The following is a 22,274-nucleotide window of genomic DNA, read 5'->3' on the forward strand; positions in this document are numbered from 1 at the left end:
TGCGAGAGCCTTAGCAGATGGAATCGTGGGGCAAGGGATGAAGTGGATTTGCTTGGAGAACAAGTCAGTAACCACCCAGATAACGGTGTGCCCCTGGCTCTCAGGGAGTTTGACAATGAAGTCCATAGAGATCTCCCTCCATGGGGCGACAAGGCGAGTCACAGTCTGGAGCAAACCCTGCGGTTTCCGCGGCGGGCGTTTAGCGGCAGCACAAATGGGACAACTGGTGACATAAAGTTCAATGTCCTTTTTCAAAGAAGGCCACCAAAACTGCCGTTTCACGAGATGCAGCGTCTTCACGAAACCAAAATGCCCCGCCATCCGGGAATCATGAGCCCGTTGGAGAACCACCAGACGAAGAGATGCAGGGACATAAAGTTGCACCCCAATCCATGGCAAGTCATCCGTCATGGTGCATTCATTTACATGCTGCTGGAACCACTCATCATGAGTGAGGGCGTTCTTGAGATTGGAGAGAAAATCCTGGGACATCTCCACTTTAGAACGTGCCTGTTGTCTAGTAACCACAGGAGCAGCAAGGCTTGACGTGTGAACGACCGGCTGGACCACGCTGAGCTTTGAACAGTTGTACTGAGGGAGCCTGGACAAAGCATCAGCCATGAAGTTCTTCCCCCCCGGAATGTATTTCAAGGTGAAATTAAAACAATTGAAATGCTGAGCCCAGCGCATCTGCTTAGGGGAAAGTCTCTGGGGAGTTCTCAAAGCTTCTAAATTCTTATGGTCAGTCCACACCTCGAACGGCGCCTTCTAGAAAATGGCGCCATGTGGCCAAAGCCCAACAAACAGCAAACACCTCCTTCTCCCAGATAGCCCAACGTCTCTCCGTGTCAGTGAGTTTGCGATGGGTTCCCATCTTCATCTCTAACGGCTCAGTAGAAAAAAGAGCAGGGCCCCCACCTGCAATAGAACCATCAATCTGGCAAAAAACAATAGGGGTTTTTAAAGTCCTCAACTTCAACCCCAGTTTTTCCACCATCGCCGGACTAATCATACAGCGAGAACAGCCGGAGTCCAGCAGAGCTAAAAGCTTTTCAGTCTCGCCAGCAGATGGCACCCTTAATTCAATAGGGATCAATATGGGGCCTTTGTTTGAACTCACCCAACGATGCGAGCGGTCGTCATCTGATTCGTCAGACAAGCTGGAGGTAACCTCACCCTCCTCCTCCTCCGGCTGGAAATGCTGGGGGACATTTTCAGCAGCGCACGCAGCCTCTCTCTTCTTTCCCGGGGCCTTGCTTGCCCTCCCCTCTCTTCTGGGTGGGGGTGGAGCGGTCTGAGCCAGTTTAACGCGGCAATTCACGGCGCGATGGCCTTCCTTCCCGCAGCGGAAGCACGTGAAAGGCTTGTTCTTGCCGGCGAAGCTTCCCTTCCCTTCGCTTCTAGTGCGTGCAGGGGCTTTTTGGGCCGATGGGGGGGGTGACTTCTCCGCTTCTCCCTCTTTCATGCATTGAAGTCTGGCCAAATCTAACTCAACGTCTGCTGCATGTTCATACCTAGCAGTCACTCGGCGGGGAAGGTGTCTGTTAACGCACTGTTGGTAAATTTTTTCATTCAATCCCCCAGCAAACTGATCTAACAAAGCGTCTTCTGACCATCCCCTCATATAGGCTGACAGCTGTTGAAACTCCTGAATACATTCAGCCACCGGTCTATGTCCCTGCTTCAGGGCCATAAATTTCACCTTCCCGCGTTTCTCAATCAGCGGGTCATCAAACCTCCTCTTCATTGCAGCCATAAAGTCATTAAAATTCCTCAGGAGAGGGGAATTGCATTGGTGTAAGCCCACCATCCAGTCGGCCGCTTTGTTTTCCAATGAGAGTAAAACCATTCTTACTTTCATATCATCCGTTTCTAAATCAGGACCATAAATTTCCATATAGTTCCAAATCTGTATGACAAACAACCCTAACTTCTTGGGATCGCCATTATATTTCACTATTAAGGGAGGGACTTTTGCCAATCAGCGTCGCCTGCCCCCCCCTACTCTTGGAGCGGCCCTAGCTGGGGGGGGAGGCTGGTTCTGGGTTTCCTTGCTCCCAACCCCTCTCGGCCTCTTCACCCTCCCTTAACCTATGCATGGAGTACCTTTGTTCAAACTCTTCAGCTTGCTCCCTTTCCAATGCTCTCCCACGGTTTTTGCGTTCGGCCATAGCTTCCTCAAGGAGTCGCATGGCATGGGACAATTTGTAATCCTCGTCCCCAACGTCACCCCATTCTGTTGATTTTTTTCCGGTCTCCTTCTCGTGACTCCTGCATCCAACTCCTTAGACTCCTCTTTTTGCCTCACACCCAAAGTCCATTGGGGACGAACAGTAGGCTCTTCCACTCTTAGATCAGCCAGCCTTTCAGTTAAAGATGGTTCTGCTGCCGCCCCTTCAGTTTCCTCTTCATCACTCACATGCAAAGACATTCTTTTTCTTCTTGTGAGAACACCCCCCTCAGTAGGTTGTAGCTCCTGGTGGGGTGGAGGTTGAGACTTCGCTTATTGTCAGCCCTTCTTCATTCAAAAATCAGGAAAGAAAACCACAGGACTCCATTGATAGAAATCAAGTGTACTTTTACTAATTATAAATGAATAGAAGCGAAGCTAAGCGAAGTCTGATTATTTAGGCGTGAAAGCGAATAATATATTGTATAATTCATTCCCCCCCCCTTGGCATCCTGTGCACAGTCCAATCATAATTCTCCCAATTGTCAGGTGTGAGATAACTTTGAAAGGCATCACCAGGATGGAATGCTGGACCGTTGGCCTTGGCGGGAAACACTCCTCCTCCACATGCGCAGTAAGGTGGACAGTTCAAACTCTAGAATCTTCCTCCAGCACAACAATCAGTCCCCTCCCAAATACCATGCCCCACCTCCCCGTTTCAATGGCAGCCGAAGCAGCAGCAAAGCGGAGGCTGACAGGGAGGTTGTGCGTGCATGCCCAGGGAGCGCGGGAGCGCGGGGAGTCATGCACGCATGTGTGGGGGCGAGGCACATGGGGGAGTCACGTGCGATGTGCGGAGTGCACATAAGGGGGTTGCATTTGAATACACAGGGCATGCGGGGTGTGTATGTCACACATGCATTTCATTATGGGTGTGCACGCACATTTTCAGCACAAGATGACAAAAAGGTTGGCCATCACTGGTATATAAGATGTTTTGCACATCTTCCTATTTTTAGGATTAGGATATAACTCTTTTCTGCGGCCCAGATTTGCTCTTGTCTTACCTTCAACTATTATAAGATATCTTTGCATGAAATATTGTTTCCCTACCAGACTGGATAAACTTTTGGGACCTGGGGGCAACCATTCCTATTTCTGGGGAATCCTTCATAAAGATATCTGTAGAGAGGGCAGAGCTGACATTTTCAGGCTCATTTTTATGTTTCAAGGGGTTTCTGGTTTTCCCGTTCTGCTCTTTACAGTCAGAACCATCTTCCTTTGACAGTTTTATCCATTTAAATGGCCAACATTCCCTGCCTTTGTAAAGATGTTTGGTGCATATAAAGGCAGAATCTTCACAATGCTTACTTTTTTATGACTGTTTCTAGGAAAGTTAACTTCATTCCAAAGTAAAACATTTGAATCCTAACTTCACACTAAACATTTCTTTTTTTTTAAGGCTCAGATGAAACTGAAACACGCGCAGCAAGAGCTAAAGACTAAACAAAATGAAGTAAAAAAAATGGATGGTGGCTACAAGAAAGATCAAGAATCCTTTGAAGCAGCTGAGAAGCAGAAAGAGAAACTTGAACACGAAATGAAGGAGCTCAACTATGAAGGTTTGTTTCTTTCTCGAACAGAGGGGTTTGGTTTTACACATTGTACAAGACAAATTGCTGCTTACTTGGAGGACAATAACCCCAGGCTCAATTTGAACATCTTCTACACTAACAGTAGCACAGGTAGTCCTCTACAAAAGACCACAATTGAGCCCCAAATTCCTGTTGTAAAGTGAGACCTTTGTTAAGTGGCTTTTGACCCATTTCACGATCTTCCTTGCCAGAGTTGTGAAGTGAATCACTGCAGTTGATAAGTTAGTAACCCAGTTGTTAAGTGAATCTGGCATCCCCATTGCTTTTGCTTGTTGGAAGGTCGCAAAATGTGATCACATGACCCTCCGGGACACTGCAATGGTCATAAATATGAACCAGTTGCCAAGCAACCGAATGTTGATCAAGTGACCATGGGGATGCTGCAAAGGTCTTAACTGAAAAATGGTCATAAATCACATTTTTCAATGCCGTTGTAACTTTGAACTGTCACTAAATGAACTGTTGTAAGTCGAGGACTACCAGTACATAGGTGTGTGATGTGGCATCTATATGAGCTAGAATATATGATGAATTCGTAACAGATGGTGCCAGTGGTGGGATTCAAAATTTTTTACTACCGGTTCTGTGAGTGTGTCTTGGTGGGCATGGTATGGCTTGGTGGGCGTGTCAGGGGAAGATTACTGCAAAATCCCCATTTCCTCCCGATCAGCTGGGACTCGGGAGGCAGAGAATAGATGGGGGCGGGGCCAGTCAGAGGTGGTATTTATCGGTTCTCCAAACTATTCAAAATTTCTGCTATTGGTTCTCCAGAACTGGTCAGAATCCGTTGAATACCACCTCTGGATGGTGCCCATTTTACACATTTTATATTAGGTAGCTTCTATATCAGGTTATGTTTCTGTCTAATCAGCTTCTTCTGAATCCTAATGTTATTTATTCCTTGTCTGTTCCAGATAAAAAAGAAGAACGTCTTTTAGAAAAGCAAAAGGAGTTATCCCGTGTGGTAAATCGTTTGAGGGAATCCTATGAAACTTTCCTGGCCAGGTTCCCCAATCTACGCTTTGATTACAGGTGAAACTACAGAACATTAAATTGTATTTTCTGTTCCCGGACAAGAATTATGTTAAAATGTTTTACAGTTGAACTTGGAAACTGGGAAGAAACATTCTGTCTTTTCGCAAGAGATTTCACTATATTATTTAGTATCAATGAAATATACATACTAAAAGCATTGATGTATTCTCACAAAACAATTTCTTAATTGATTTCAAGAAATCCAGAAACAAACTGGAATGCAGATCGTGTGAAAGGACTGGTTGCGTCTTTGATTACTGTGAAAGATGTTTCTACAGCAACAGCACTAGAAGTAGTGGCTGGTGGTCGACTTTATAATGTTGTGGTGGACACTGAGGTGCGTTTCTCAAAGATGTTATTTAACATATCACTTCTGGTCTTTTCTCAATTGTTTAACAGCAAACCAAATACAGATCTAATAGCAAATAGGAGCTAGACTTGTATTAACGAGTGTATCTGAATGATATACTTGTAATTGCTTAAGCATATGATTCTGATAAATTAAAAAAGAGTTCTCATTTCTTAATTGTATTATTTTTGCAATATTTAAGATGACCATTTAAACTATATTTAATAACTTGCATGCAGTAGAACCTCTGGTCACAAACGCTTCTGACCATGACCAAATCGGGTTCTGACCAAAAAATTCTCATATTTTTTTTTGCGGCCGATTTTCTCTTCAGGGCCATTTTTTTTTGTAAGCGTCAAATTTCCAAAATTAGGTTTAGGCCTCGACCAAATCTGTTTACGACCAAAGTTAAGGAACGAATTATAGTTGTGACCAGAGGTTTTATTGTATAGTATTTGTATAGACCAACGGTGTCAACGTATGGCGTCACACTCATGTTTGTGATGTTTTGTCCCTTTGCGGAGCTGGGGTGGGAGTGGCCTGTGCATGACACATCTGGTCTGTGTGCCACCAGTTTGACATCCTTGGGTGTAGACAGAGTTTGTGTGTGAGAAAAATATATAGATAATTCTCATCAAAGTTACAATGGCATTGAAAAATGTGACTTATGACCATTTTTCACACTTAAGACTGTTGCAGCATTTCCATGGTCATGTGATTAAAGTTCAGATGCTTGGCAACTGGTTCATATTTATGATGTGGATTGCAGTGTCCCAGAGTCACATGATTACTTTTTGAGACCTTCCGTCAAACCAAATCAATGGGGAAGCCAAATTCATTTAACAACCATATTACTAACTTTAGAACTGCTTTGATTCCCTTAACTGTGGCAAGGAAAGTTGTAAAATAGGACAAAATTCACTTAACAACTGATTCACTTAGCAGCAGAAATTTGGGGCCAAATTGTGGTCTTAACTTGAGGACTACCTGTACAATGTATATAATATTGTATATAGTTTTTAATGATAAATTAGATGAGTCATAATAAAAATTGAAAGACATGTTTTAACACTATATATTTTGTAATAAGTTTAGCAGTAGTAGCTGGAGATAAAATGGATTAGCAAATATGTGATTTTTTAAATTCTTTTCTGTTAGGTTACTGGAAAAAAGCTGTTAGAAAAAGGGGAACTGAAACGTCGATATACTATTATTCCACTGAATAAAATTTCATCAAGATGTATTGGAAAAGAAACTATCAAAGTGGCCAAAACCTTGGTATATTTTCTTTTGTGGAGGTTTTGAACATATTTCTATACTGAGAAGTTTTTTAAAAAAAATTCTCTTTCTCGGCTTTCTGCATGTTGTTATGAACCAGACAATTATTTTTTAATATGTATTTTCTTGTTCTTTATTTTTCTTAATACATATCTCCATCAAAGTGTAATTTTATTTTAATGATATTAAATTTAATATTTCAATTGCAAAGTGATTATCTTAGCAGTGGTAGGTTTGAGAATAAAATAGATGGAGTTCACTAACCCTTTCCAAATAGCGTTGCCCAGATGTGTGGGGATCACAACTTCCAGAATTCACAATCAGCATTGAATGCTGGGAGTTGCAGTTACCACTCAGCGCAAATGCATTATTTTTAGGGAGGAATTTTTCATTTTTCTCTTGGAATATTATCATCCATTTGTTACAAAGACATTGTAATTTCCCATAAATAAATATTCCAGAAGAGAAAATGGTTTGCAGGATTTGGAATATGAGGCTGTTTTGACCTACTCTTCCACAAAAGATCACGAAGCAGAATCCTGGTCCCAACAAAACTCCTTTTATTAAATGAATGTGAATTCCTCATTCACATTCAGCAAAGGCCTGGTAAACAGTCTTTTAAAGGTGAATTTATGACCACAGATCTTATCTGCAGTGCTATGCAAGGAAAGACTTGGCACAGAGTCTCTGATGGATAGATCTTCACACTCCTGAAACAAATGAACGAACGAATGAATTGTTTCCTGCAAAAGCCCACTCCCCTTTGGCTCCTCTTTTATTTCCTATTGGAGGGGCCATTCACCATCCACTTGTGGCTTTACTCTCAAGTTGACCCTGATTTCTTAACTGTCCTTTTCTTCTGACAGCTCTCCACATGCACACACTGGGAACAGGCTCCACCTGTTCCTCTGCTTCACTGCTGTCTAACTCTGAAGGCAGCTAAAAACTGCCAGATGGCCTTGGCCCCATCTCTGCCTCCAATGCAGAGCCCTCGTCGAAGCCTTCCTCAGCCTTCAGGACTGGCCCACAACAGAGACATTCTAGGAGGCAAACAGATTTCCTTGACATCAAATTTCAATGCTGCGTTTTGTATATCCCAATTACCACACTAGGATGCAGTCTGGTCTATGTTTATAAGTAGCTTCTGCCTGAACAGCAGCAGACTATGATATAATGACCATAAGCTGAAAACAAATCTCTATACACTTTTCTTATATCATAGAATTTAGGAAAAAATAAATCCTGAGTCAGGCCTTCTTTTCCTGAAGTTTGCACTTTCTCTTTTTGTACTAGGTTGGTGATAACAATGTTAATCTGGCCCTTAGCCTGGTGGGCTATGATTCTGAAATCCAAAAGGCAATGGAGTATGTCTTTGGGCAGGCCTTGGTTTGCGATAACATGGATAATGCCAAGAGAGTCACCTTTGACAAAAGGATAATGACAAAAACAGTCACTCTAGGTGGAGACACGTTTGATCCTCAGGGCACACTGAGTGGAGGTACTGGCTAATTTTCTATTCCTTACTACAGTACACTTTTTGACAAGTCTCTGTTATATTTAAGGAAAATATCGAGTTTTCTTTTACTGAACTACATTTATCTGCTTGTCCAAAACCTACATGTGTAAATTCACCTGTGTGACCAACCTATTATGAGGATCTTGGATAGATCGTCCCAAAGGTGTTTTTTTCAGGAGGTAACTGGACTTTCTTGTTTTTTTCTTTTGAAGACGTTTCGCTTCTCATCCAAGAAGCTTCTTCAGCTCTTCAGCTCTCCAGGATAGTGGAGAATGGAAGGATTTATATTCCCCTTGCAGACAGCTGGTCATTTGTATCCTTTTGGAGGGCAGGGAAGCACTTGGACTTTTATTTCTACAGACTTTTAGCTATACAATTCGGGATGAACGCCCTTTGAATGCGAGTAGGAATGGATTTCCAGAGGAAAAATGGCAGACTACAAGGAACCAAGAGCACTACTCAGTTGACCCTGAGGACACAGATAAACCTCCAAATGCTTCAATGGCCCTCTAAAAAGATGCAAATGATCATCTGTCTGAAAGGGGAATATAAATCATTCATTCCCCGCTATCCTGTCCGAGCTGAAAAAGATTCTTGGATGAGAAGTGAAATATCTTCAAAAGAAAAAAGAACAAGTCCACTTGCTTCCTGAAAAAGCATCTTTGACACAACCATGACCTGGATGACTGAGAATCTCTACAGACTCTTGGATAGATCGTTCTAAGATCTTCATAATCCACCAATATCATCTTGTATGTATCATTGCAGTCAGATGCTGTGAGAATTTATGTTGCCCAGGTATCACAGATTCAGTATTATGACATTTGTCTGGAATCCAAAAGATTTATGTGCCGGGATTTGAACAAATAAGTAATACTGGAACACATATTTGACCTAGTTTTCATGTATGCAATTCTGTCTTTTGTAAACCAGGTGCCCGGTCTCAGGCTGCTTCAGTTTTGTCCAAACTTCAAGAAATGAAAGAAGTGCAAGATGAATTGAAAGCAAAAGAGGCTGAGCTACAGGCGACGGGAAAAGAGATAGCAAGTCTACAGGTGACTCTTGAAAAGTATGCACCGACCAATTTATTTTATTTATTCAGGAACTCTGGGAATAGGAAGGAAGTTAGTTCAGTATCATTGGTTTTTATAAATTAATACATGAAAAAGTTGGATCTCCTCTAGACAAAAATCTATAAAAAGATTAAATTTGTATATAGGTAGTCTTCATGTTACAACTCTTATTGGGACCAAAATTTCCACTTGCTAAGTGGTACAGTCGTTAAGCTAAAAGTTACATGGCTGCCCCACTTAGCAACATCAGTCCTGGTAGTCATTAAGCAAAGACCCCACCATTGTTAGGCAACGATGCCAGGCCTCTCCTGCCTTTCCATACTCGCCTTCATTTCATCCCCATCTTTGCCCTTTGGCTGCCCCCTCACCCACCACTGCCTATCTCTGCCACTCCTTGCTGGCCCCAGCTGACTTTCACTGCCTTCTTCCTCCTGCTGTTGATGACGTGTGCCTGGACAAGGCAAGGACTCATGCGGCCTCTGTAATGCAGCGGATGGCCTTATAAAGGGACAGCATCAGCAGGAGGAAGAAGATAGTGAAGGCCAGCTGGGGGTAGAAGCAGAACACAGGATAGCCAAATGGGCAGATATTGAGGGAAGTGGGTGGGGGTTGTCAAAAGTGTCTCCTACACTCAAATGCAAATGGGCTGCTAAACATCTAATTTTAATGACATGATTGCCGGGTCACTGCTATAGCTGTAATTTCAAGGATTGGCCATAACTAATTAATCGAGTGCTATAACTATGAATAGTCGTTAAACAAATAGTCATTAAATGAGGACTGCCTATGAAAGTTTTGCTTTTGAAAACTAAGAGAACTATGTGCACCCTTATCAAATAATATTATTATGTGTCTTCTTGATTATAAATCTGACAAAATTAAAGCAGGCTGTACATCATTTTGGAACGTTATGTTCATAATCAGAAAATAACATGAACCGTTTTCAAATGTATAAAAGCTTTGTTGGTGGAATATAAATATGTGCTTAAATCATTACATCTGTTAAGGTATCATCAACTGAAGCAACAATGGGAAATGAAATCTGAAGAAGCTGACCTCTTACAAACCAAGTTACAGCAAAGCACTTATCACAAGCATCAGGAAGAACTGGATGCCCTGAAAAAAACCATTGGTGAGAAGAGAAAACAGTTGTAAATACTATAAAAATGTTACTGTCTTGAATTACAACCTATAAATATTGCTTAGGAAGAAAACTTGGCTTTGAACCAAAAACTTAAAACATTTTAAGCAAATAAAATACCATATTTTCCGGAGTATAAGATGCACCTTTTTTCCTCAAAAAAGAGGCTGAAAATCTGGGTGCGTCTTATAAATCGAATACAGCATTTTTTGCCTCACGAAGCCCCGCCCCTTCACCAAAATGGCCATGCATACCCTTATGGAGGCTTTCAGAGAGTTTCTGGGGGCTGGAGAGGGCAGAAATGAGCAAAAAATGGGCCATTTTTTACCCCCCACAGCCCTCAACAACACTTTATAAGCCTCCATAAGGCTATGCAAGCATTTTTTTTTTGACAAAAAACATGTTTTTGCAAAAAATGGACTGTTTTTTTTGCTTGTTTTTGCCCCCCCTCCCAATCTCCCAGGAGCACTCTGCAAGCCCCCCAAGGCTATTCATGCCTTCTTTTTTTAAAAGAAAAACGGGCCATTTTTGGGAGGTTTGCAGAGTGCAAAAACTTTTTTCCCCCCTTTTGGAAAGCTCTTTAACTGATTGATGAGAATTACATTGATCAAGTGCTGTGCTAGCAGAAAAAAAGTCTTAGGTGCTGCAGATTGTCAGCGATTTCCTTCTCCAGCACATGGATAAATACACCTGGAAACATCTACCTACCTACCTACTGTATTTCTCTCTCTCTCTCTCTTTCTCCCTCCCTCCCTCCCTCTACCAACCTACCTTCTCTCTCTCTCTCCATACCTATCTACTGTATTTGTCTCTGTCTCTACCTCTTTCTATTTCTCTCTATTAGACTTAGACTTAATCTTCGTAAATGTCAACGTCCATAAGGCAGTGACCGTTGCATTGTGAAGGCCAGGGGCAGGACATCACGGATTACAGCACGCCATTGATTCCGATTTAGGGCGGCTTGTTGGGCATCGGTTATTGAAAAATGGAGTGGTTGAAGATCGTGAGCCACTTGGGATATCCACGTTTTCTTTGGGGCATTTCGTGCGATTTTCCACCCATCCGGTCGCAGCGAGTTAATCGATCGGTAAGGTAATCGGCTATTGTCCATACGGCAAACGTGTCCAAACCACCTAAGTCGTTGTCTTCTTAGGTAAAGTTCGATTGTAGTTTGGTTTTTACACAGTTTTTCTCTCTATCCCTCTACCTACCTACCTAACTACTCTCTCTCCCTACCTACCAACTGTATTTCTCTCTCTCTCTCTCTCTCTCTCTCTCTCTCTCTCCCCCCCTCCCTCCCTCTACCTACCTACCTACCTTTTTTTTAAAAATTGCCTCTTCAAAACCTTGGTGCGTCTTATACTCTGGTGCGTCGTATACTCCAAAAAATATGGTAATCTAAATAAAATTTAAGTACCACGATCTCAAAATGGGAAAAATCCATAATTAAAATTATTTTAAAATATTAATGATGACATTGGATATTATTTTAGATAGAATAGTAATTTTTTTCCTTAAATTTCATAAAGGGATAATTTTCTTTCTGTTGTACAACATTTCTGTATAAAACTACAATCAAAGCTCTCTATTTTTAGAGGTAAGTGAGGAGACTCTAAAGAAAACAAAAGAAGTGCAAAAAAAGGCTGAGGAAAAACTGAAAATGCTGGAAAATAAAATGAAAAACGCTGAAGCGGAAAGGGAGAAAGAACTGAAGAATGCCCAGCAGAAACTGAACGGAGCCAAGAAAAAGGCCGATGCTTCCACTAAGAAGATGAAGGAAAAGGAACAGGTAAACACTTGATAGCAAAGTCACTGTAAGCCCAGCCTAGGAAAGAAATAGGCTCAACCAGTAAATAAGTTTTTTAAAAAAATTGTCTATCTGTGTTCAAGAGGGATGCAGTGGCTAAGGCGCTGAGCTTGTCAATCAGAAAGGTCGGCAGTTCAGCAGTTCTAATACCTAGCGCCGCATAACAAAGTGAGCTCCTGTTACTTATCCCAGCTTCTGCTAACCTAGCAGTTCAAAAGCACGTAAAAATGTAAGTAGAAAATTAGGAACCACCTTTGGTGGGAAGGGAGCAGTGTTCCGTGTGCTTTTGGCATTTAATCATGCTGGCCACATGACCACGGAGACGTTTTTGAACAGCGCTGGCTCTTTGGCTTTGTAACAGAGATGAGAACTGCCCCCTAGAGTAGGGAATGACTAGCACATAAGTGTGAGGGGAACCTTTACCTTTTTATTTGTGGTTAAATTTCTGAAGGAATTTATGCTGAAGGAAGAGCAGCTCTGTTTGGTACTTTGTGTCATCTTTTGAAATAGAACAGAAGAACAGTTGGAAGGGACTTGGAGGTCTTTTAGTCCAACCTTCTGCTTGAGCATTTCAGCCCTATACCAGGATTGTCAAACTCAATTTCATTGAAGGACGCATCAGACTTGTGTTTGACCTTGGAGGGCTGGGGTGGGCGTGGCCAGGGTCGGCAGGGCCAGTTTGACATCACTCATATCAGGGGTGACTCTGGTGAACTGAGCGCTCTGCCAGCAAAATCAGGCTTCCCAGCTGTGTTTTCAGTTGTGATGGCCTCCTGCAACCCTCTGCCAGCGAAAACGGAGCTTGGGAGTGATGATGGTGATGTCCTGTCTAAGCACATTGGTCTACAAGCATACTCCACAGTTTTCAGTTTGCAGTTACAGTCTCTGCATCCTTCCATTTAAGGCTTATATGTTTCAGATCTTCCTGAAATGTTTGGTGCCAGGTTTTCTTTGGACTTCCTCTTTTTCTCTGACTGTCTGGTGGTATCCAATTGATTATGGTCTTTGCTGGATGTTGCTCACTCATGCAGAGAACATGTCCAGCAAAGCGCATTCTTCATTCGGCCACTATGTCAGAGAGTCTTTGGGAATTACTCCTTTGTAGAATTTCCTCGTTTGTGACATGGTCCCGATATGAGATACGAAAAATCCTTCTTAGATAATGGAACAAGAAACTGAAACTATAAGTGAAGTCCTGCATTAATGTAACAAAATGTAATTCCTCCCTGAGATCCAAATTTATACCACACCATACAATTAGCTTCAATAATTATTTATGCAGCTCAAACCTTTAAATACTAATACAGACACCCCTTTGTACTCGGCAGCACTCACTCTTAGATGTGAATAAGATTATATTGTTAATATCTGCATTATATTTTTTAGGAGGTTGAAGCACTTGTTTTGGAATTTCAAGAACTAAAACAGGAAGCAGCCTCCTATGACCAACAGATAGAGGCTGTGAATGAAGCCATTAAATCATTCCAAGAACAAATTGAGACCATATCAGCTGAGGTAGCAAAAAATAAGGTTAGTCTCATTCTAACTACTAAAATAAATACTGAATTAATTAATTAATTAATTCCTTTATTGCAACTCACAACCCTGTGAGATGGGTTGGACTGAGAGATGGTGACTGGCCCAAGGTCATTCAGTCAGTTTTCATGCCTGAGGCGGGACTAGAATTCTAGCCCGGTGCCTTAAAAAGTAGACCAAATTGGCTCTTAACCAAATATGCCTTACCTAGAAGACAGAACATTTTTGGGGGGTGGGAGGAGCTTTTCCAATATTAAATGCTTCCAGTCTTGCATAGTGAACAACACATTATGCCCTAAGTATCTTGTTGGCAAATCTTACTGTAGTTATCAGAAATTGGTCTATACTTCATATACGGCACTGAGTAGAGGTCCTGTCCTCTAAATGGGCCTCCCACAGAACCTCCAGCTAGCTAATTCAATTTCTTGCAGTCTTTTAGATTTAAACTTAAAAATTTAAAAAAATTGACCTATCCTTTAGTTTAGTGGTAGTGTGACTGGGGAGCTTTCTGTTATATCTCTTCTTCAGGAATCTGTGAAGAAAGCACAAGAAGAACTGGCAAAGCAAAAAGAGATGGTGCTAGCTCAAGATAAAGCAATTAAAGGCAAATCTGCAGAAGCCGTAAAATATAAAGAACAGAATAATGAATCGCAGCTTAAAATTAAAGAGCTAGAGCACAACATCAATAAACACAAGCGAGAGGCTTTGGATGCTTCAGCAAAAGTAAGTTAATGTTACATCTATTTCCCTGCCAACAATTATAGTTCATAATGTTAATATTTCATGTCAATAAAAACTTGCCCCTCAAATATCTCAAAGCATATCCCCAAATTTGGTACAGAACTTGCAGTTACACACAATCTTCCAATAGTTGCCACCATATTATGGTGCAATTTTTAATTATGACTGAAAGGAATATTTTTTTAAATACATGAGGAGAAATTTCATATTAGTTCTATTCAATTTCATTATACTTATATTTAAATCTAGGGTCACCTCCCACACCAGATTGGACTTCCTTTTATGAACCTCAACCACTAAAGTGTATTTCTTGACATAAAATTGTTTATATTTTCATGTTGTTACCTGACTGGGAAACACCTGTAATTGTGTAGCCAAATCAGTGAACACTCCATTTATGGAAGCAGATAAAATACTAAACCAAGTCTGAGGAATTGCATCTTTATTACCTTGGAAAGATGCTGTTGCTTAGGTGTGCACAAAATATTCCATGGTGCGTTCTTAACATCAAAATGGGCTGTTTCAGGTCCCAATATATATATGACGTCAAGTCTGAAGCTCCTGGCTGATTCTGGTAACTGGAACATTCAGAATGGCCTCTTTCAAGGCCAGGATGGTGTACTTTTAAACCCCTAATGCTACTCAAATATTTTTCCTACAGTGACAGGTACATGGGTCATCCAATAAAGACTATCTGGTTTTATGTCACAATTCATATTGTTCATATTTGCATGATGCAGAAAGATATTTTTTTCAAAACAGGCAAACAGAGAAAGGAATAGCAAAATCTTTTTAATTATTTCAGTTCACCAGAAAGTTGCAGCAAAAATGGTGTGGGTTTTGAAACTTCGACTTGTGTGCCGCACCGTGCAATCTAGAGGCTTCCATGCTGATAACATCGCAGCTGATTTGTGCATTGATTTACATTTCCAAATGCTTTCTGCTTGTTCCTTTTATGCATATTGGCAGGTTTCTAAGATGCTTGCAGACTATGAATGGATATCTTCAGAGAAACATCTTTTTGGCCAGCCAAACACGGCTTATGATTTCAAAACCAATAATCCAAAGGAAGCTGGTCAGAGGCTTCAGAAACTGCAGGAGAAGAAGGAGAAGCTGGGCAGGAATGTCAACATGAGAGCCATGAATATGCTTTCAGAAGCTGAAGAAAGAGTTGAGTTGCTCTTATTTCACTCCCCACCCTTACCCCTCCATGTTACCATAAACAAGAGTCTTCTTAATCTAACATTTCCCAAATCTGGGCAATCACGTTTCCACAATCCCTAGATGGCATATGGTAGAAATTAGAAATATCTGGAGGGTACCACATTGGAGAAGATTTGTGTATTATTTCTAGCATTGCTCTGAGTAATGTGGAAGTAACATGTTTTTTTTTTGTTCATTTGGCCATCTAGGTGGTTTTTGCACATGCAATTCATTGTAGGCATTCATCAGTAATCCTGTCAGTGAATGCCTATGCAAACATGAAAATTAATTTCATGTCAAATGGTAAATCAATGGTAGCCTGATAGGCATTTACAAAAACTGGTTTTCTCTGATAGATAACAGTGATATCAAGAAAGATTGACAGAGATCCTTTCCTAGATTAGTCAAAAACAATTCCTTGCATATCATTAGCCTGTATATCCTGTGCCTAATCCTGATTCTCCTCTTGTATAGTACAATGACTTGATGAAGAAGAAGAGAATTGTTGAGAATGATAAATCTAAAATTCTTGCAACAATTATGGAGCTTGACCAAAAGAAAAATGAAGCTTTAAATATTGCATGGAAAAAAGTAAGTCTCAATGCTTCCTGTCCAAAGATTTTAAAACAGACTCAAGATCATACCTTGTTTCATCCTTTAGTCCTTTAATTTTAGTATTTAGTATTTATTTAGTATTTAGTATTTTATTAATACTTATAGGCCGCCCTTTTCCCTGAGGGGACTCAGGGCGGCTTACATAAAATAAGGGAGGGGGAAATACGAAACAATAAACATAAAACAATACATAAGAATAAAATAGTACACAACATTCATTCAATATTCGGGAGGGGGCAGGTTGTGATCTTATCCCCAGGCCTGACGAGCTAGCCAGGTCTTAAGGGCTGTGCGGAAGGCCTGGACGGTGGTGAGGGTACCAATCTCCACGGGGAGATTGTTCCAAAGGGTCGGAGCTGCAACTGAAAAGGCTCTCCTCCGTGTAGTTGCCAGTCGACACTGACTGGCAGATGGAATTCGGAGGAGGCCCAATCTATGCGATCTAATCGGTCGCAGGGAGGTAATTGGCAGGAGGCGGTCTCTCAAGTCTCTCTTTAATTTTATCCAGAGTGGTACATCCTTAATTAATTAAGATGTACTACTCTGATAATTACCATCCCACCTACCATGCCCAGAGGCCCAGTCCAACAAAATTATGTGAACAAGGAATCATCATCTACTGACTTTATTAATTGCATTACATGATGCCTACAAATGCAGGAATACACATTTGGGTGTCTTGTAGCCTCATTTTGAGTAATCATTGATGTGCTGGGACTGCATTCCAAAAAATCAGAGAAATCAAGACCAAAAATAGATTTTCTTTCATTTTAGTAAAAACTAGGTATGGTTAAAATAATTATTCTCCAAATATTTAATAAAGTGACATCACCACTTTTGGAAAGACTGCAGGAATCATTCACATGGTCTCGAACATCTCTGCTAGTGGATTCAACTCCTCTTAAACACCCACAAATCAAATTTGAAGGAATAATTTAGGCCCAGGGGTAAGAGGAAACCCTATTTGAGAAGCAAGAATCAATTCACATAATATTGCTAGGCTAAAATGGTCTACAATTTTGAATCGTCCGATTCCATGATATTCCTTGGATGCAAATTAATTTCTGTGATGACATAAATGTACAATTTTCTAGGTAAATGAAGACTTTGGATCCATTTTTTCCACCCTTCTGCCAGGAGCCAATGCTATGCTGTCACCTCCTGAAGGGCAGTCAGTCCTTGATGGTTTGGAGTTTAAAGTTGCCCTGGGGAACACTTGGAAGGAGAATTTAACTGAATTAAGTGGAGGCCAAAGGTTAGTACTTTTTAAAAAAGAATAAACAAAATAAGACAACTCTGGCTTGAAGTTTTTCTTTTTAATTCTTCTAGCATTTATCCAAAAGCATGCAAAGAACATGGGTATTTTGAGTGCAACAAATATAAAATGCCTAAGTCCAGAGAAAGAACAAAAATGTTTTAAGGAGGATTACTTCCAAGAAGATAATGGGTACCTGAACCATAATATATATTATTATTATTATTGGTTGAAGGTCTTCAGGATTGAATGATATGTAAATGAAGTAAAACAAAAACTGGAACATTTTCTATCTTTAACTACAGGGTGGAATATGTTGTTTTGATAGGTGTTTTAAATCTAATATTTATTCCTGGAAGAATGTACATTTATTTGCAACATGAAATCCAGCTTCAAACTGTGCCTCATACTTTGTAAATTTCTGGATAACCGTGAACATTTTTTTAAAAAGGGTTCCTATGCCTTTTTTTACAGTGACAAATTGCTAATGTCACCAGGAGTTAAACAGTACACTCAGAGTAAGAATGAAATAAAATTTATTCTGCATACAAAGAGGAAAGGGAGCAAAAGTATAAAGGAGAAATTTAAAAATTAGAATCTTATCAAGAGCTCAGCTTGATAGATATAATGAAAAAAGAGTGATTCTTAAAATTGCTGCAAGAATTTTGTTTTGACAAATTATGCTGATAAAAAGCAAGGCATTTTCTTTGATGTTAGCATACTGATGGGATTTTATTTTTGTACGGTTCTTTTAAAATATATATTATATATTTAGATCCCTTGTAGCTTTGTCCTTAATTTTGGCCATGCTTCTCTTCAAACCTGCTCCCATTTACATCTTGGATGAAGTGGATGCCGCCCTTGATCTTTCACATACTCAGAATATTGGGCAGATGCTTCGGACCCATTTCAGACACTCTCAGGTATCAACAATTTACCAAAAGCATCTTCTGCACCAAGTTTTGAAACTCTTCTTTTCTCTATTTACCCTAGGGGAAATCTGTTCCTGAATTAATTTGCTTTACAGACAAACAGATCCTATGTCTTTGCTCCAGAATTGGATCCCTTATTCTCCTAGGTTGTCATTCATATAAAACAAATGCCTTTTTCCCCCTATTCTCAGCTTCTGGTGGTCTGCCACTATATATATGGGCAAAAAAAAAAAAAATCCATTTTGTGTAAAGACAATTTGCATAACATACAGTTCATTTTAGTGGCCATAAGTCATTGGTTGATTCTTGAATTTATTTTATTTTTGCTTCTCAGAGTTTAATGAGGTCAAATCTAATTGGAACTTAAATGTGAGACCAACAGGAAATCCCAGCCCTGTAGACTGCAGAGTTCAAAAAAGTGCTGAAGTAGCAAACCAGTTTTATACTGTGGTAGAGAAGACTACATGGATATTTCCATGGAATCACTGAGAGCCTTGTACCTAATTTGAAAGGGTCTTTGCCTTTAAATTAGTGGGCCATTTGTCAGCACCTACAAGTAGTTCTCAAGGATACTAATTGGGATGGGAATTTTCATTGGTGGAAAAGCACAATGTCATGTGTCTGCACCGCTTAACAACTGCTCTACCATCATTAAGCAAGGACCTCACCAGTTAAGTGAGGACCCCAGATGATCATAACTTCCAAATTCCTGCCAACTTTCCCAATGTCTTTGCTTATTGGAAAGTCGGCAGGAAAGGTTGCAAATTGTGATCACATGACTGGAAAAGTGTGACCATTGTAAATCTGGGCCAATTGGTGAACATCTGGATCTCAATGACATGAACGGGGGAGGGCAGTGAGATGGCCAGAACCTTGTAAATACCACTCATTCATTGTCATCACAAGTTCAGTTGTTGAACAAATTGTTAAACAAGGGCCATCTATGCAGTTACACTTCGTTGACTCTGCTTTTTTAATGCATGTTTTTTCAAGGTGCACAGAAGTATAGGTAACTTTCTCTCACTATCATGCCGGCTATTTTACTTCAGCAAAGTTGAAGAATTGCTAATTACTAATATCCCAAATAAAAAACTGGACATTCTTTAGAGACCTTTTTTTTCAAAATAGCTAACTCTTCTAATGCATAGTCCTAGGATACTTTCAGAGTTGTGAACTATTTCAAACTTTTTTTTTTAATCAGAGGCTCGAAAAGGTAACATTTTAGAGAGTGTTTCAAACTCTAAGTATAAATACAAATAATTTAAATATATACATGAATATGTATTATTTAAGTATCTTGTTTGTTTTCACATGCTATGATGATGTCTAGTCTGGATAAAATTTGTACATTAACATTTTGATAACATGGTTATTTTTACTTTTTTTATCTGTTTCATAACTAGTTAGATAACGCTAGGTTCAGCTGAAAGCCTAGTTTAATAGTTTAACATGATTTTTCTGTTTTTTCTTCCAGTTTATTGTAGTTTCATTGAAGGATGGTATGTTCAACAATGCAAATGTATTGTACAAGACCAAATTTTTGGATGGTGTTTCTACCGTGGCACGATATACACAGGCTCAGAATGGAAATAATGGAGCTGCACAACAAAGAGCCGATAAACTAAGCAAGAAAGAAAAGAGACTAAAAATACCAGTGGATGCTTGAAAAATATTTGTAGCTTGGTGGTTCGCTTATATTTTTAAAGAGAAAATGGGATGCAATTAAAATATAGAAATGCCTCTTCGTTAGCATAGCAATATCAATGTATTATCTCTATAGAGCATTGAGATTCTCTGTACTCAACATCTTGAGGTACAGAAGGGTTAATCTGTAAATGCAGCTATTTTTCTTAATCTAGATTAGAAATATTTTAAAGACTTGTAAATATCTCTTCTATTTTTTTTTCTCATTACAAAAAAGCTTGCACTTGTTTAAGAAACAAAATCATCCCCATAAAATTTACCTGTTTCCATAAAGCAAACTACTTATTGGCCAGGAATGCACAACCATATAAAAATAAATACTACATAACCAGAAGATTATAAAATTGTGTACTACTATGTAACATTGACTCTGAGTTCTGTGCTCTTGTTTTAAATTTAAATGTGTGATTTTGTATAGCAGCAAAATCTGTCCTTATATATTTGTATTAGTAATAAAATCCTCTCAGATACTGCCTTTATTTGCTGTTGGATTTCCTTAACTGTATTTACTAGAACTTAATGTGGATTGCTATATGAGCAAGCTGGTTTAGTGGCTTACCTGAAGCCTTTTTAGTTATTGTTATTGTCTCAGAGCTGGAGGTCCCAAACTATTAGAAAAGTGGTCCTTTTGGAAAGCAGGAAATGACTGAAGGGAAGAAGAGAAGGCTGCTTTAACTGTAACATTTGCCCAGATGAATGAATAAATGAATGAGGCAGAAGTGCATTGCATGCTGGGAAGGAGCCACAACACCATTTGAAACAGGTTTCACGTCAGACTTTGATTAACCTCACAGCCATTTTGTGGGGGATCTGATCCACTCTCAGACTCACCAATAGAAAATAGGAGATCCTGATTTCAGCTTAAAAAGTTCAACTGCTCAAATATTAACTTTTATATGGACCGTTTGAGTGGTGAGTGCCTGTAAAACAAGCCTCCTTTTCCTTTTACCCGCTCCTTTGGAGAAGAAAAGAAACTTGACCGATTTTATGTAGCCTTAAAAATGTATCAGGAATTGGTATTAAATGGTGGGACAGTTTATCACCTTTGGCTAAGGTAGCAAATATTCTATTTTATATTGGCTTGAGTTCATATGCATAAACCATGTTATAGTTTATTCAATCCAAATTTAGATACTATATCATATATGTGGTTTAAATATGTGTAACATGCTGGTCTAAAATTGGTTGGCACAATCTCAACTTCAGCACATCATTTTTAGTCTACAACAGAAGCCTCTTAGGAATTTATGGACTCAGAGTTACATTTTCTTGGGAGTAATGATGTATTTAACCTTTTACTAGGGGAATTAAATGGAATTTTAATTCTGTTCAAGCAGCTACTCTACTAATAGTTAATTAAATGTTTCAAGGATAAAATTATTTTTTAGTTTTACATTGTCCGCCTTGCCCTTGACAGCATGGAGACAAACCCACCAGCTTCTTACAGATAACTTTTAAGACTTTAAAACAACAATAACGTTTCCACGAAAATAAGACAAGGTCTTATTTTCTTTTGATCCCCAAAATAAGCGCTTAGCCTTATTTTCAGGGAAGTATTATTTTTGAGGTGCAGGAAGTGGTGAGCGTGGTCACCTCATGGCTGCTGCTGTGTTGCAATATTTGTAGGGAAGGCTTATTTTCAGGGGACGGCTTATTTTAGTGCATGTGCTCAAAAGCCCAATTGGGCTTATTATCTAGGGAGATCTTATTTTGGGGGGTAAGAGGATATCATATAAAGCCAATTCTTTATACCCAATGGTAATGTTATTTTACATTGGGGGAACCTTCACAAATAGGTTTTCCAGCATTATAGACTTGTCAAAGGAGCTGAGTTTTTAGATTGACAGTAATCAGATCATGTAATCAAATCATTTTCAACTCCTACCTGAGGTAGGACAAGAAGCAGTTACTGGAAGTTTGTCAGAGAGAGATACAACCTGGAAGGAGGACTTTCCTGGAAGAACAATTAATGGAACAGCTTGCCTCTCTGAATTGTGGCTGCTCCATTGCTGGAGATTTTAAAGAAAAAATTGTCCAGGATGACATAAAGTCTCCTGCCTAGGTCATGGAATTAGACCAGGCCCCTTCCAATCCTGATTCCAAAATCAACCATTCTCATGAACTACCTATATGGAATTAAAAATATTTTAAATGCAAGCAGGAATTAATATGGTCTTTGGCATTCGTAAGAAAGAACTCAAAGGATAATTGGACTGTAAAAACTCCGAAGAGACATTACATAATCCTCAAAATGGAAGCCCAGT

General features: G+C 39.8%; 1 protein-coding gene across 4 annotated transcripts in view; it reads left to right on the forward strand.

Annotated features, from left to right (window-relative positions):
- The window catches only part of SMC2 (structural maintenance of chromosomes 2), a 32,700-nt gene extending 12,225 nt beyond the window's left edge, over positions 1–20,475 (forward strand). Inside the window, exons 11-25 of one of the 4 annotated variants that reach the window (XM_087716157.1) lie at positions 3,633–3,792; positions 4,740–4,857; positions 5,059–5,197; positions 6,368–6,487; positions 7,781–7,985; positions 8,937–9,072; positions 10,084–10,208; positions 11,813–12,006; positions 13,411–13,554; positions 14,089–14,283; positions 15,271–15,471; positions 15,979–16,095; positions 17,214–17,374; positions 18,150–18,297; positions 19,781–20,475. In XM_087716157.1, the coding sequence (XP_087572283.1) occupies positions 3,633–3,792; positions 4,740–4,857; positions 5,059–5,197; positions 6,368–6,487; positions 7,781–7,985; positions 8,937–9,072; positions 10,084–10,208; positions 11,813–12,006; positions 13,411–13,554; positions 14,089–14,283; positions 15,271–15,471; positions 15,979–16,095; positions 17,214–17,374; positions 18,150–18,297; positions 19,781–19,972 (2,355 nt within the window). In that variant the 3' untranslated portion in view covers positions 19,973–20,475. Of the gene's footprint in view, positions 1–3,632; positions 3,793–4,739; positions 4,858–5,058; positions 5,198–6,367; positions 6,488–7,780; positions 7,986–8,936; positions 9,073–10,083; positions 10,209–11,812; positions 12,007–13,410; positions 13,555–14,088; positions 14,284–15,270; positions 15,472–15,978; positions 16,096–17,213; positions 17,375–18,149; positions 18,298–19,780 lie in introns of those variants that run through there. The other 3 variants (XM_087716158.1, XM_087716160.1, XM_087716159.1) reach the window with 3 other exon arrangements.
- The last annotated feature ends 1,799 nt before the right edge of the window (positions 20,476–22,274 follow it).

This window comes from Thamnophis sirtalis, unplaced genomic scaffold (assembly GCF_051295495.1).
Source record: "Thamnophis sirtalis isolate CommonGarterSnake01/CBP01778 unplaced genomic scaffold, rThaSir2_p1.2 scaffold_5, whole genome shotgun sequence".
Taxonomy (NCBI): domain Eukaryota; kingdom Metazoa; phylum Chordata; class Lepidosauria; order Squamata; family Natricidae; genus Thamnophis; species Thamnophis sirtalis.